The 12,636-nt window shown below is 45.7% G+C and overlaps 1 protein-coding gene across 10 annotated transcripts in view; it reads right to left on the minus strand.

The window, feature by feature from the left end:
- Positions 1-788: 788 nt before the first annotated feature.
- SYBU (syntabulin) overlaps positions 789-12,636 on the minus strand; it is a 72,998-nt gene continuing 61,150 nt past the window's right edge. For 5 of the 10 annotated variants that reach the window (XM_073794672.1, XM_073794669.1, XM_073794666.1 and 2 more), the window contains 5 exons: positions 12,083-12,185; positions 11,961-12,002; positions 5,412-5,615; positions 4,262-4,411; positions 789-2,601 (listed from right to left, as the gene is read on the minus strand). In XM_073794672.1, coding sequence (XP_073650773.1) covers positions 1,518-2,601; positions 4,262-4,411; positions 5,412-5,615; positions 11,961-12,002; positions 12,083-12,185 — 1,583 coding nt within the window. In that variant the 3' untranslated portion in view covers positions 789-1,517. The remainder of the gene's footprint in view (positions 2,602-4,261; positions 4,412-5,411; positions 5,616-11,960; positions 12,003-12,082; positions 12,186-12,636) is intronic. The other 5 variants (XM_073794670.1, XM_073794667.1, XM_073794671.1 and 2 more) reach the window with 1 other exon arrangement.

Genomic DNA, 12,636 nt, shown 5'->3' on the forward strand with positions numbered 1-12,636 from the left:
GAACCCCTACAATATGCCACCTACTGTTCTAAGTGCTTGACATTTTTCTGTGAACGAAACAGAACACAGATCTCTGCCCTCAGAGACCTAGTATTTTAGTGGGGGAGACGGGCAATAAGCAAGACATAGTAAGTGACAATACAGTACGTTTAAAGGTGATATGTGCTGTGGAAGAAGAGTTTCTGGGTGAAAACTTAGGATATTCCCCAGTCTCTTCCATTTGTGTGTAAAGTGGAAAAGTCATTTGCTTTGCAGACCCTTGAAATCTTGGCTTCTAGAGATGAAAGATGAGATCCTGAGCAATCTACCTCTTTAAGGCTCAGCTCCCTTATCTGTAGAGTAATACCCATATCACAAGATCGGTGTGAGGAATAAATTAATAGATTTAATACTGTCTCATCCCTTCCCAGCCACCCACTCTCACCCTATTATTCCAAGGGGAGGACACATACGGTGCAGCATTTTCTCCCTCTCTGAACCCCCAGCATGCTTTAAAACAAAATCAGCCCAACTTTCCTGAAAATACCCAGTATATCCTTACTGAATAAATATGTGGACTAACAAGTGTATGGATAATTTCAGAGCAAACAAACAATCAAAGCTACTTGTCTTCAGAAACAATACTTTTTAAAAGACAGAGTAGGAAGTCCTCACCTTTCTTTAATAATTATTTTCCCTCTTTATCATTTAATTCCATTTTTACAGATCCCTACTGTTAAAGATGGAAGGATCTGCTTTCCATTTAGTCTTTCTTACCATATGTAAAAGTAAAATCCCAGAGAGAAATATTTTATAGGATAGAACATTTATTTAAATGGAAACACTAATCTTTATTTTCATCATGCTGAAGTGTGTGGTTACAAACGATTTTCAATAAAACACTATATATAATAAGCAAAAAATAAGTTAATACAATGTAAACCTTACATATAGTTTCATCAATTGACAGGTTTAAGAACAGACAAGCCATTTAAGACTTTGGAGCTACATCTAGTAGAAAACTGCAAACACTCAAACCTTATCAACCCCAAGTAAGACACTAAAGAGCTATCAAGGCTTCTTCAAACCAGTTACACAAATACATTTTTCTTTTTGGTTACAATCCCCTGCTATGCACAAGACCACTGGAATGCTGTAACAATTACACATTTTAAAACGGCAAAAAGCAAAGCAAGGAGATAACATGCCAGCCTTATAGAAGCTGTCTTGAAAGTGCAAACTTTGCATTTTCTCTACCTGCACCACTAGGATAAGTACGGGTACCTCAGACGACACGGCAAGATCGTGAGCATGCTTTCTATATCACACTGGTGGGACATGTACTGGAACCAGGTCTCCATGCCTTCGAAGATACCTCCCGTTTTAAACAGTGAACAGGCTTCAACTAAATATAGTGCAAATCAAATACCGAGGAGCAAAAACGACAGAACAGAGACCGCCACAGGTCGACCCGCTGCTTCTCCACCTAGCATCAGGCCACACGGGACAGACTGGCACACGGAAGTGACATCTTCTGTCTAGGGTTTGATATGACAGGTGGTGCGGCGGAGCGAGTGCAGGGCCACCATGCAGCAGCCCCGCAGCAACGCCCCGATGTTGTAGATGGGATCCGTTCCCCCCCTCTGAGTACTGAACGCCCACAGCACGGTGGGGACCACGGGGGCCGCCACGGCCAGGAGATCCACCAGGAAACTGCTGCTCCAGTACCGCCCCACGACGCCCCCGCCGCACAGCGGGACCAGGCTGTTCAGCCTTTCCTCCGCGGAGCCTGCAAAATCCAGCTCTCTCATGAGGCGGTTCCCACGTGCCTCCGGACCCACCTCGGCGGTCGGGGTCTCCACGGGAGACAAAAGGATGGCGGAGTTTGGATTTCTTGGAGTTAAATCGACCACGATGGCAGAGATGGACTCCAGGAAGCTTTCCATCGAGTCGGCCCTGGACTCATCCTCAGGGGACGTGGAGCTGGAGGGACAGGGGTCCTGGAGCTTGAGCACATGCCGGATGAGCTCAGAGACGGCAGGGCTGTAGGGCACCACGTCGGTCTGCACGGCCTGCTCTGCCACCGCGCTGCCCTCTTCCTGACCCTCCAACTTGAGGACCTTTGCCCCAGGGCTGGCACGAAGCAGCTCCAGGTCGCCGGCCTCCACGGTGGTGGCTGTCACCAGCTCATCGAACACATCTGTGCCGTGGCCTGCGCTGTGTTCCCCCAGCAGCTCGCTGTTGGCCCCCGGCTCCTCCGGGGTCAGCGCCTCGGCCGTCGGGCCAGAAGCCGTGCTGAGGGCTAAGCCCTTCTCCGGGGAATCACACGGAAAGTCGAGACACAGCTCGTCCCTCAGAGAGCCACTGTGCGCCATCTCCATGCTCTGAAGTAGAGACTCCAGCTTCTTGTTTTGAATGTTTATGTCCACAAAATATTTCTGAATGCCTTTGTCCTTATCGGCTAAGCTGCTCCTCATTGTTTCGATGACCTGTTTGAGCTGTTGGATCTCCTTCCTGGCTTCCTTGAGGGCCAGCTGGGCCTCCACCCGGTGGCACTCTTCCTCAATCCAGTCCTCCCGCATTCGGGCCAGCTGGGACTTCAGCTCCACGATCTCACTCTCCCTACAGCCAGAGGAGACAAGCCCTGCTCAGAAAAAGGCCAACTGTGAAGCAGGCAGCAAGCAATTCTGGCGCCCAGCCCAGCCCATGCTCTCCCACCGGAAACATACAGGTTAAATCAGTTTTGAAATTCTATTAGCCCTGAACTGCCCCCTTAACTGTAAAACAGCTAAAATAATAACAGTAACTAGAATCAGAATAAAAAATGCTATTATTGTTTGTTTTTTTTTTTCTTTTTGGGTGCCCACCATATGTCTGATATTTCACTAAGTACTTTTCAGGAATTATCCTCAATTCGATACAGACAGACCTCGTTTTACTGCACTTTGCTTTATCGTGCTTCGCAGATAGTGTCTTTTTTTTTACAAATTGAAGGTTTGTGGCAACCCTGCTTTGTCAGACGCTGGTTAGCATTTTTTAGCAATTAAGGTATTTTAAAATTAAGGTTTGTGCACTGTTTTTAGATATAATGCTACTGCACCCTTAGTAGACTCTAGTGTAGTGAAATAACTTTTATATGTGATGAGAAGTGAAAAAATGCATATGACTCACTTTACTGCAATATTTGCTTTACTGCAGTGGTCTGGAACTGAACCTGCAACATCTCTGAGGTAGTCCTTTACTTAATATTGGAAATTGTTTTATTGGAACACATTAGTGTCTCTTAGCTTGCTTTTATCTCCATAGTCTACTCTTTCCTATGTCCACAAAACAACTTGTGGAAGGAAAGTCCGTATCACTTTTAATTACCTACCAAAGGCAGAAGGCAGACTGATAAGCTTTAGCAGTGCAAAACAGTTCTGATCATATACCAATGATAAGTTCTTAAAAGTTTATTTAAATCATAAAAAGCTACATGTTGCAAGGACTTTGTGAAATGTTGATCATTCTGTCTCCTCTCAGGCAAGATGACACTGGATCCATCCTACACTGAAGGGAATCTATTTTTTTTTTAGATCCTTCACAGGACCCTATTTCCAGATATTTGTCAAAAAATTCTTCCTTACATATAATTTCTTCATAGTCCGTGTAAATATATGTCCTCATATTCTCAGTGTTTATGAAGACCAGGTAGTCAGGATCCTGACATATTTGAAGAGATGCTGTAAGTATTGCTTCTTTAAGTTTAGGCTTGACTCTTCTCCAGTTTCACTGCCTTCCCATACCTCCCTCCCATGATTATTCAAACCCTCCCATAGATTCCTCAAATCATAAACCAAAGACTTGAAGGGCTTCCCTGGTGGCACAGTGGTTGAGAGTCCGCCTGCCGATGCAGGGGACACAGGTTTGTGCCCCAGTCCGGGAAGATCCCACGTGCCGCGGAGCAGCTGGGCCCTTGAACCATGGCCGCTGAGCCTGCGCGTCCGGAGCCTGTGCTCCGCAACGGAAGAGGCCACAACAGTGAGAGGCCCGTGTACCGCAAAAAAAAAAAAAAAAAAGCTGGACACACCCAGAAAAAGCAGAGGATCCCTTCCAACCCAGGAGGGTTCCCTGGACCCCTGAAACAGCAGGATTATAAAATAGCTCTTTTGAGAGACTGATTTAAGAAATGTGACAAAAATTAAATGAAGTCATTTGTCTTCTTTTCTTGTGTCGGTTCATATTTCATTTTATGGAAAAAGAAAATGTCCTAAACCACAGCGTGCAAGGAATGTGGATTCACCTCTCATGCAGTCGGCGCTCAGACTCCTTGAGCCTGGTCTTCAGGTGTCTCACTGTAACCTCTTTCTGCTGCAGAGGAGTCAAGTACTGCTCTGGATTTGGGGGTTTGACACCATGATTTTCACCACAGGACATGTACCTTCCAGATCGTCTGAAACAATCGAAGTAGCGACATGTTACTTTTTCTATAAAAAGAAAAGTTAAGGCACAGCTAACAGGTTGAGAAGAAATGGCAGCCGTTTGCTGGGACCTTAAACCCCAGCAGCGTGTGACCTCACTTCAGAAGGGGGACAATAATCCACCTGCCAATCTTAGGACTGTTCAAACTGGGAAGATTGGGGGCCGGGTGTTTGTGGAGGGGGTGGGGACAGGGGAGAGGGAGATTTTCTGTGGCCTAGGGATGATCTCATATAAAACAATGCACAATTGTCCACCGGCCTGCCTGGCAGTTCAGAGTAACAGGCTATTATGTTAAAGGACAGTGAGTAGGGGCAGGTGGGAGGGCAGGAAGGAGCGAGGTGACCTCGCTTCCACACAACGTGCCACTTGCCTAAAGGTCCCGATTGTTGTTAGTTGAATTCAGATTGTTCTGACATCAGTCCCTGGTGTGAGTGTGCTGACTTGGTGGAAACTTTCGTTCTTCTGCAGGGAAAAAGGCTAGTCGTCTCACCAGATAGGTTTTGTAAGAGAGGCGCCCAGTGCTCTACAAAACTTCCCTTGCTGGAATCTTGGCCCCTCTTAGGCCTGGCCAAGAGTTCCTGCTCTATTCCCAGTGCTTGACACAGTACTGGGCACAACGTGGTGCTCAATAAACATCTGATGTTTGAGTGAGTGAGCAAACACACGAATGGCTCTTCTCTGTTCGGAGGGAAATGCACAGGACCCTCCTACTGCCGCTGTGCCATTTTTACTGCCTAGCCAGGAACTCCTGGGACTGCGGAACCTTATTAGAAATGAAACTGTGGCTCGTGTCCTTTCTGCAGCAGCCCTTGAAGGATTAGCTGAGTGTGGGAAAGGAAAGAGAAGTGTTGTATGACAGAATAAGGCAGGGGATCAAGAGTTGTATCATTTAAAAAAAATTTTTTTTTTAAAGAGAAGCTTACCAAGTAGGACAAACTAAGAGTCATGAATTGGGAGACAGACGCACTCACCTCATGACGGGGCTGCAGTCACTTCCCTTGTAGGAGCCGGAGTTGCTGCTACTGGGGGAAGAAGGCGCATAACTGGGATGGATGTTAACGGGACTCAGCTGATTCCTGCACAGCATGGACAGAAGGTCCTTCTCCCGTGGGGAGGGTGGGCTGTTGCCAGTCTTGTACGATGAAGCTCCATTGCTCCGCCCATGGGGACCTCGACTGGGAGAGAAGCATGAAGAATGTTAGAATCCTTGGGGCTGTAGATACTCAAATGCAAACGCTTTGTTCCTTCTTAAAAGCTAGTCACCACTGAGGAAATCCAATCTATAGGGTTGAAAAGGGCAACATAATTATTAGAGCAATTTGGCTTTATAAGTCGCCTTCTTCCCACCTGCCCGATATTTTCTCTCCTGTGTCACCAGCACAGGCAACCTCTCCCTCTTCTATTCTTTCAAATAGTTTCTGACCATAGATTAAACCCAGCTGCCTGCTAAGAACACAAACCATGTAAAATATTGATTTGGTTTCGTTTCGTTCCAGAGGCCATTTTGAAGATGTGGCTTTTGTTCCAGTATACCTGTTTCTGTGTAAAAATATTCAGATTTGGCTCACGTCGGGTAAGAAAATTAGGGTGTTTCATTTGGAGGATGGGGGAGAAGGGGTTTGCCCGTAAAGAAGAAGGAAAAAACAGGATAAATATAACCCACATAAATGTATCGTCTGTAATTTTAACCACCTATTTTTTTCTTTTTTTTTCCATCCCCAATGACATAGCACAACCTTTATCATTTAACTGCTTAAAATGTTAGCCCCCTTTTTTTCCCTGCCTCTTGTCTTGCCCCTCCAGCAAGGAGGCCGTCCCTGTGGTGAGAGTGGCTTTTCCAATATGGAATTTGAGTATCGCTGGCCTCCTCAAAGCCATTCAGTGATTCCCCGCAGCCTCCAGAATAAAGGCCAGACCCCTTAATACAGCTCACAAGGTCTGACCCCACCACCCCATCCAACGCATCCTCTGCTGTTCCTCCCCCTGCATTCCAGACGATGTACAGTTTCCTGATGGTCCACGCTCTCCATCATCTTTTTATTATTCTCTCTGCCTAGAATTGTTCTTCTGCTCCTACCCTGAGCCTCTGGGTACCTCCTACTTCAAGACTGATGGTAACCTACTCCAAGCAGCCTTCTCTGGACCCCTCACTCCTTCGGCCAGTGTAGGTAATGTTCACCGGTGCTTTCCAACACCCTGTGCAGGCTTCACCGTGGAAATTATCACAGTGCCTCACCACAGCACGTCTGTCTGTCTTTCCACTAGACTAGGGCATCCTGAGGGCAGAAGCACAGCCTGTGCTTTTACATCCCCACTACCTCCTGGCACATGCTAGGTTCTTCCTAAATGACTGCTAAGGGAATAAACTGGGTTGAAGTCCTGGCACTGCCACTTACTAGGAACTTAGGCAAGTAAGCCACTTAATATTGGGGATATATGATAACTCTCACAAAGTTGATGTGCAAATAAATCAAAGAATGGATGTTGAGTACATTGGACAAGCTGTTAAGGGCAATTCAGCTGCAGGGTACTGTTTCTGGATAAACTGTTTGAACCTCCCTGTTAATCTAGTTCCATTAAATTTGATACCCCGGAGTGTAAGGAAGCATCTAGAGAATGTTGAAATTACTTTAAATAGGGTAGCACGTCTATGTCAGGAATATATCTTGCTGACATTACAAGGAAACCAAAGGGAACAAGATACTTTTCATATAGCAGGACTTATTTTTGTCAATCCCTCTTTGCAATTTTGATTACAACTGTATCCAACGGACACATCTCACTGAGAAACATGAGTGAATGTGAGTATGAGTGTGTGTGTGGGTCTACTTGGCTCCAAAATCACAATTACTAACTTAAAATCGAATACAATTTGAACTAGCAGTCAACCCAGTAAATCACATATAAATGAAACATCACCAGATTCTAAACTTAAAAAGTTCTTTCCTTTTGAAATCATCCACATGGACTCTGCCTCCTTTTTTGTGAGAAGAGGACATTTTATATGGAACAGATGGGCTGGTGGCTTTGTGACAAACCAACTTCAGCAGTTCTTTGGTGGGTGTGGGGCAGAAAAGAATATGTACTCTGGCTTGGATGTGCCTCTCTATGCTTCACTTCTGTTGGCCTGACTATTTCTTAATGTGGCTGTGAGAAAGATGGAGAGTCAACCATTACAAGTTAGGAGAAAGAGTAAGGAGCTATCCCTCATGTGGACCTGGGGAGTTCTATTCTGAGTTAACCTTTGCTGAGAACCTTCTGTGACCCAAGCCTTGTTGCGGGTGCTCTATGAACATTGTTTCACTTAATTTTGACCATCATGGCAATAAGGCTTATGGCAGTAAGACTGGTACAATGATCATTTCCCTTTTATATTATGTGAAGTACAGGCAGTACTCAGTTATGTGAAATAACTGAAGCTCAGGGGAAAAAAAAAACTGGTTCAAGAACTCACAGCTCAACTGGGATTTAAATCTAGGTCTCAACTCTACAGAAATGTCTCCAGCTTTATACAAGTGGAATATATTGTTTGGGTCTTGTAAACAGGTATATTAGGTACTGGCTAGGTATGTGGTTATTACCTGAAGAATTTACCACTGACTTCTTTAGTTTGATGCATGCACTAAGATGCACGATTAGTGACATACAAATTAAATGAGATGAGGATTTTGTAAGAACTCATCTGCTATACAGAAAAGAGCAAAAACTCTTCAGACTATCAAACATTACTAAGGTATAATTGAGTCTTGAAATATATTTCAGGAAATGAGCTATTAGGCTGTTTGTAATAGCTAACTTTAAAAAAAGAAACTACATGCTTTAAATTATCAGTTCTGTCCCTTACATTTAGTTTAGTTCAAATGCTAACATATGTGGGTGCAAACTCATTGTGGATGATAATAAAAAACATTTGCAATGAAGAAGACAGGATTCCATATTTGTAAAGGCCGTGCACAGGCAAATCTGACGCTACCTTCCTAGCTCTCTCCAAATCCCTTGGTCTGATGGACAAAAAGAATGCAGCCCACAGAGAGGAGATAGAATTCTGGTGCCCCGCCCCCTTCCTGCAAATCTTCCTGCAAAACTGGAAAGTGAGAGAAAGGGAGAAGTGAAGAAGGGATCCTCAGAAGGCTCCCAGGTGACTCTCTATTCTCCAGGTATTGCCCTTTCCTTCAGGTAACATCCTCACCCTCACCGTCACCGTCACCACCACCATCACCATGCTCACCAGCACTATTATGGGCTGAATGGTGTCCTCCCCAAATTCACAGGTGGAAGCCCTAACCCCCAGTACCTAAGAATGTGACTGTATTTGGAAACGGGGCTTTAAAAAAGGTATTTGTGCTAAAATGAGGCCCTTAGGATGGGCCCTAATCCCAATTTGACTAGTACCCTTATATGAAGAGGAAATTTGGACACAGACAGGCACAGAGAAAAGACTAGGTGAGGAAACAGGGACAACACAGCCATCTACAAGCCAAGGAGCAAGGCCTCCACAGAAGCCAGTCCTGCTGATACCTTGATCTTGGACCTCTAGCTTCCAGAATTGTGAGAAAGTACATTTCTGTTGTTTAACACCCCCCCCGAGTCTACGGTATTTTGTTATAACAGCCTGAGCAAACTAATACGATCATATTCACCATCATCAGCGGCAACAGTGGCAGCATCTTGCCCATTAGTATTATTTTTATCACTATTGACTAAAACAAGCATGTAATGGCTCTTTTCCTGAGTTCTGGGCACCGTGTTAAGCATTCATATCTATCAGTTCATTTAAATCAGTGAGGTAGGTGCCATTATTACCCCATTTTCCAGAACAGGAAACTGAGGCTCGGGGCCCTGGGTCTTGCACCTAATAAGCAATGGATGCTGAACTCAAGCCCAGGTCCATCTGACTCCAAATCCCGAGCTTTTTTTTTTCTTCTTCTTACTTCTCTCTGCCTCTGATTAAGATTAGAGTTTTAGCTTTGTTGTTGTTGTTTTTAAATTAATTTATTTTTGGCTGCATTGGGTCTTCGTTGCTGTGCACGGGCTTTCTCTAGTTGCAGCGAGCGGGGGCTACTCTTCGTAGTGCGCGGGTCTCTCATTGCGGTGGCTTCTCTTGTTGCAGAGCACAGGCTCTAGGTGTGCAGGTTTCAGTAGTTGTGGCACGCGGACTCTAGAGCATAGGCTCAGTAGTTGTGGCGCACGGGCTTAGTTGCTCCGCGGCATGTGGGATCTTCCTGGACCAGGGCTCGAACCCACGTCCCCTGCATTGGCAGGCGGATTTTAACCACTGTGCCACCAGGGAAGCCCTAGGGTTCTAGTTTAAGGAAGAGAACTCCTCAGAAATATCAGCAGAGTTGGCCTTCTCTAAGAAGAGATGGTTTGTAAATCTTTTAAGTTTTGTTTTTAAAATTGCCTGTCAAAAACATTCCTTCCAACTACCTCTGTCCTTCATTTCCCCCACCCCTTCACCACATGTTCCTGCTAGCCTTCCTCCCAGGATCTAATCCTCCACAAAGAAAATTCATCTACTACAGGAGGAACCAGCCAATTAAAAGGATCATAAGTTATTTTAAAGTTTTGCATGGTACCCGGCCCATCTAGAGGAGCTAGCCTCAATGCATGGTCCTGTAGAACACACAGATTGCGTGAAACACCTGAGGTGCTCCAGACCAGATATCTACTGATGGTGCTCTGTGCCTGGGTCAGATAAAAAAGTGAACATAACGGACAGAACATTTGCCTATTTCAATTTCCCATTGAGCATATATCTATTATGTATATATTAGTCTATTAAGCATATATCTGATTTGCACATAACTATATTTAACAACTTTATGTTTAACACATCAATTTTTCATCACTGAGAGAATTCATGGATTCCAGACTAGAATATTTTCTCTAAGTCACTCAGTATAACTGACATTACCTTGGAATTTAACCACAAACACAAATTCCTTTGAAATGCTTAACAAAATTGGCCTGCTCTTCAGGCCGTTTCTTTTTTCTTTTGCCTCTCTGTTCTTTGATGCCTTCTACCAATGGGTATGTGCTAATTTCTTGAATGGGTGAGATAAATGGCTTATTCTCAGAGCAAGCCACGTCTGATTTGTACAGAGAATGTTTATAGTTACATCCTGTGATCCCAGAGGCACTTTATTTCCAAAATAAACGGTATTTATCGATTTTGAAGAACAACTGTGCTTCTTCACTGTGGACTTCACTCTTTAGTTACAAGTTTGTTTGGCTTCAGCTTTAACAATAAAACTCTGCACTGGGGATCTCAGGTCCCTTTATAAGTATCAGCCATATCTTCTGCTCACCTAAGAGAAGTGGGAAACATTTGCTTGCTCAGTCCTGGAAATGCAAGCTTTTAGAAACTAAACAGCTTTTCTTCAGCAAGGAGCCTTAAAAATCATGTGGCCCAATCTCCTTTTTACACATTTGGACACTGCGGCCCAGGACAGTCAAGTGACAGTCACCCCTGTGTCGTGTGGCTCACTCCATCGCTTTGTTCAGGTCCCTGCCCAGAGCTCACCTCATCACAGGGTCTCCAGGAACCAGCCTATCTAGAATATACCAAACATCCTATTACCCTCCATATCCTTTCCCTGTATTAAAAAATATATATATTATTTATATGCATTTATTATCCTTCTTTCTCTACTAGAACGAAAATAGTTTTTCATAAGTTTTGTTTACTGCCATATCTCTAGAAACTGCGTCACAGTAGATGCTCAATAAATACGTATTGAATGAATAAATGAAGCCACTGACGGCAGCAGAGAATCCTGGGGCTGAATAGCTGTCCTGCCAAACGTGAACAGTGGCTCCCATTTCCCTCACAGATCTTCTCTCCCCCAGTCCAAACAGCACCAATGGCGAACACCTGCTGATGTTTCAAGCAATGACCTCACACTTTACCTGAATTAACTAATTTAACCCTAACAATAAACCCTACCAGGTGGGTATGACTGTAGCCCTATTTTCCAGGGGAGAAAACTGAGGCGTAGAGAGGTTGAGCAACTTGCTCAGGGCCACACAGCCTGTAGATGGTGGAGCTGGCGTTCAAACCAACGTAGCCTGGCTCCAGAGCCCTCACACTTAGCTATTCTGTTCTACTGCCTCTTTCGGTGGGTAGGGGGCACCCAGGCCTATGAACTCCAAACTTTCTTCACCCCTTCCCCACGTGAACGTTGGAGGTGGCCAGAAGGTCACTATGCTTCTTTCACAAAGACGAAAAAGGAAGCTCAGCTAGAGGAAAGAAAGGGTGAAGTGAGAGGCTTTGCAGCTAAGAGGACAGATTCATGAAGGGGCGGCAGGGTGGGAAGTGGGAGCCGACTAGCCTGATCCTCAGGTGAGCACACAGGTGGGTGAGGGAAGGAGAGAGATGGGAGGGAAGGCGCCAGGGCTGCACGAGAGGGCGTCGCGGGCGGAGGAACACAGGGCAACCACGTCGTGACCAAGGTAGGTGAGGCTGGGAAAAGTACCAACTGTGAATCACTGTAAAAACCAGCCAAGCAACAAGCACTCACTGAATAAGCATAAAATCGGAACGCACAGTAATCCAGGTGGTTCTAGAGAAACAAAGTACAGGTCAGTCGCCCGCGTAACACGTCTTAACAATTACAGAGCAGGGGGCAGGAGGCGGGCCTACTTGCGTGAGAAAGAGGACCGCTTGCTTCCCGCAGCAGACATGTGGACCTCAGGCGCCGAGATGCTGCCCGTGCTGCTCGAGGAGCTAAAATCGGCTTCGCTACCTGAAAAACAAAGGGGGAGAGAAGCATGAAGGAAATGAAACCCGAGAACACGCTGGCCAGTTCCCTGCCCTCCGACGTCCCTGGCTCCCCGCGTTTGCACACGGACTCGGCAAGTGGCCGGGTTCCAGCGCTCCCAGGCTCCCAGCGTTTTCCGCAAAGCAGACGAGAGAAGGCGCAGGCATGAGGGCGTCGTTTCATAAGCACAGCTTGGGAGCACAGTGAGGCAGGTTTCATAGATGCCGGCTTCCTGCAGAGGAGCAGCGGTGACCCGGGTCTGGCCCCAGTGCCCGCCTCTCCCTGTGCGCCAGCACTCCCGGGAACATCAACGTGCCGGCCCCAACGTTCAGCAGAATGAAAAGCCTGCTCGTCACCCCCAAAGAAGTTTTTCCCAGAGAGTTTATCTTTAGGCTTTGTAGTCGTCTAGCCGTACTTGAGTTTGGCACGTTAGGGT

The sequence above is a fragment of the Tursiops truncatus genome, chromosome 17 (assembly GCF_011762595.2).
Source record: "Tursiops truncatus isolate mTurTru1 chromosome 17, mTurTru1.mat.Y, whole genome shotgun sequence".
Lineage (NCBI taxonomy): Eukaryota > Metazoa > Chordata > Mammalia > Artiodactyla > Delphinidae > Tursiops > Tursiops truncatus.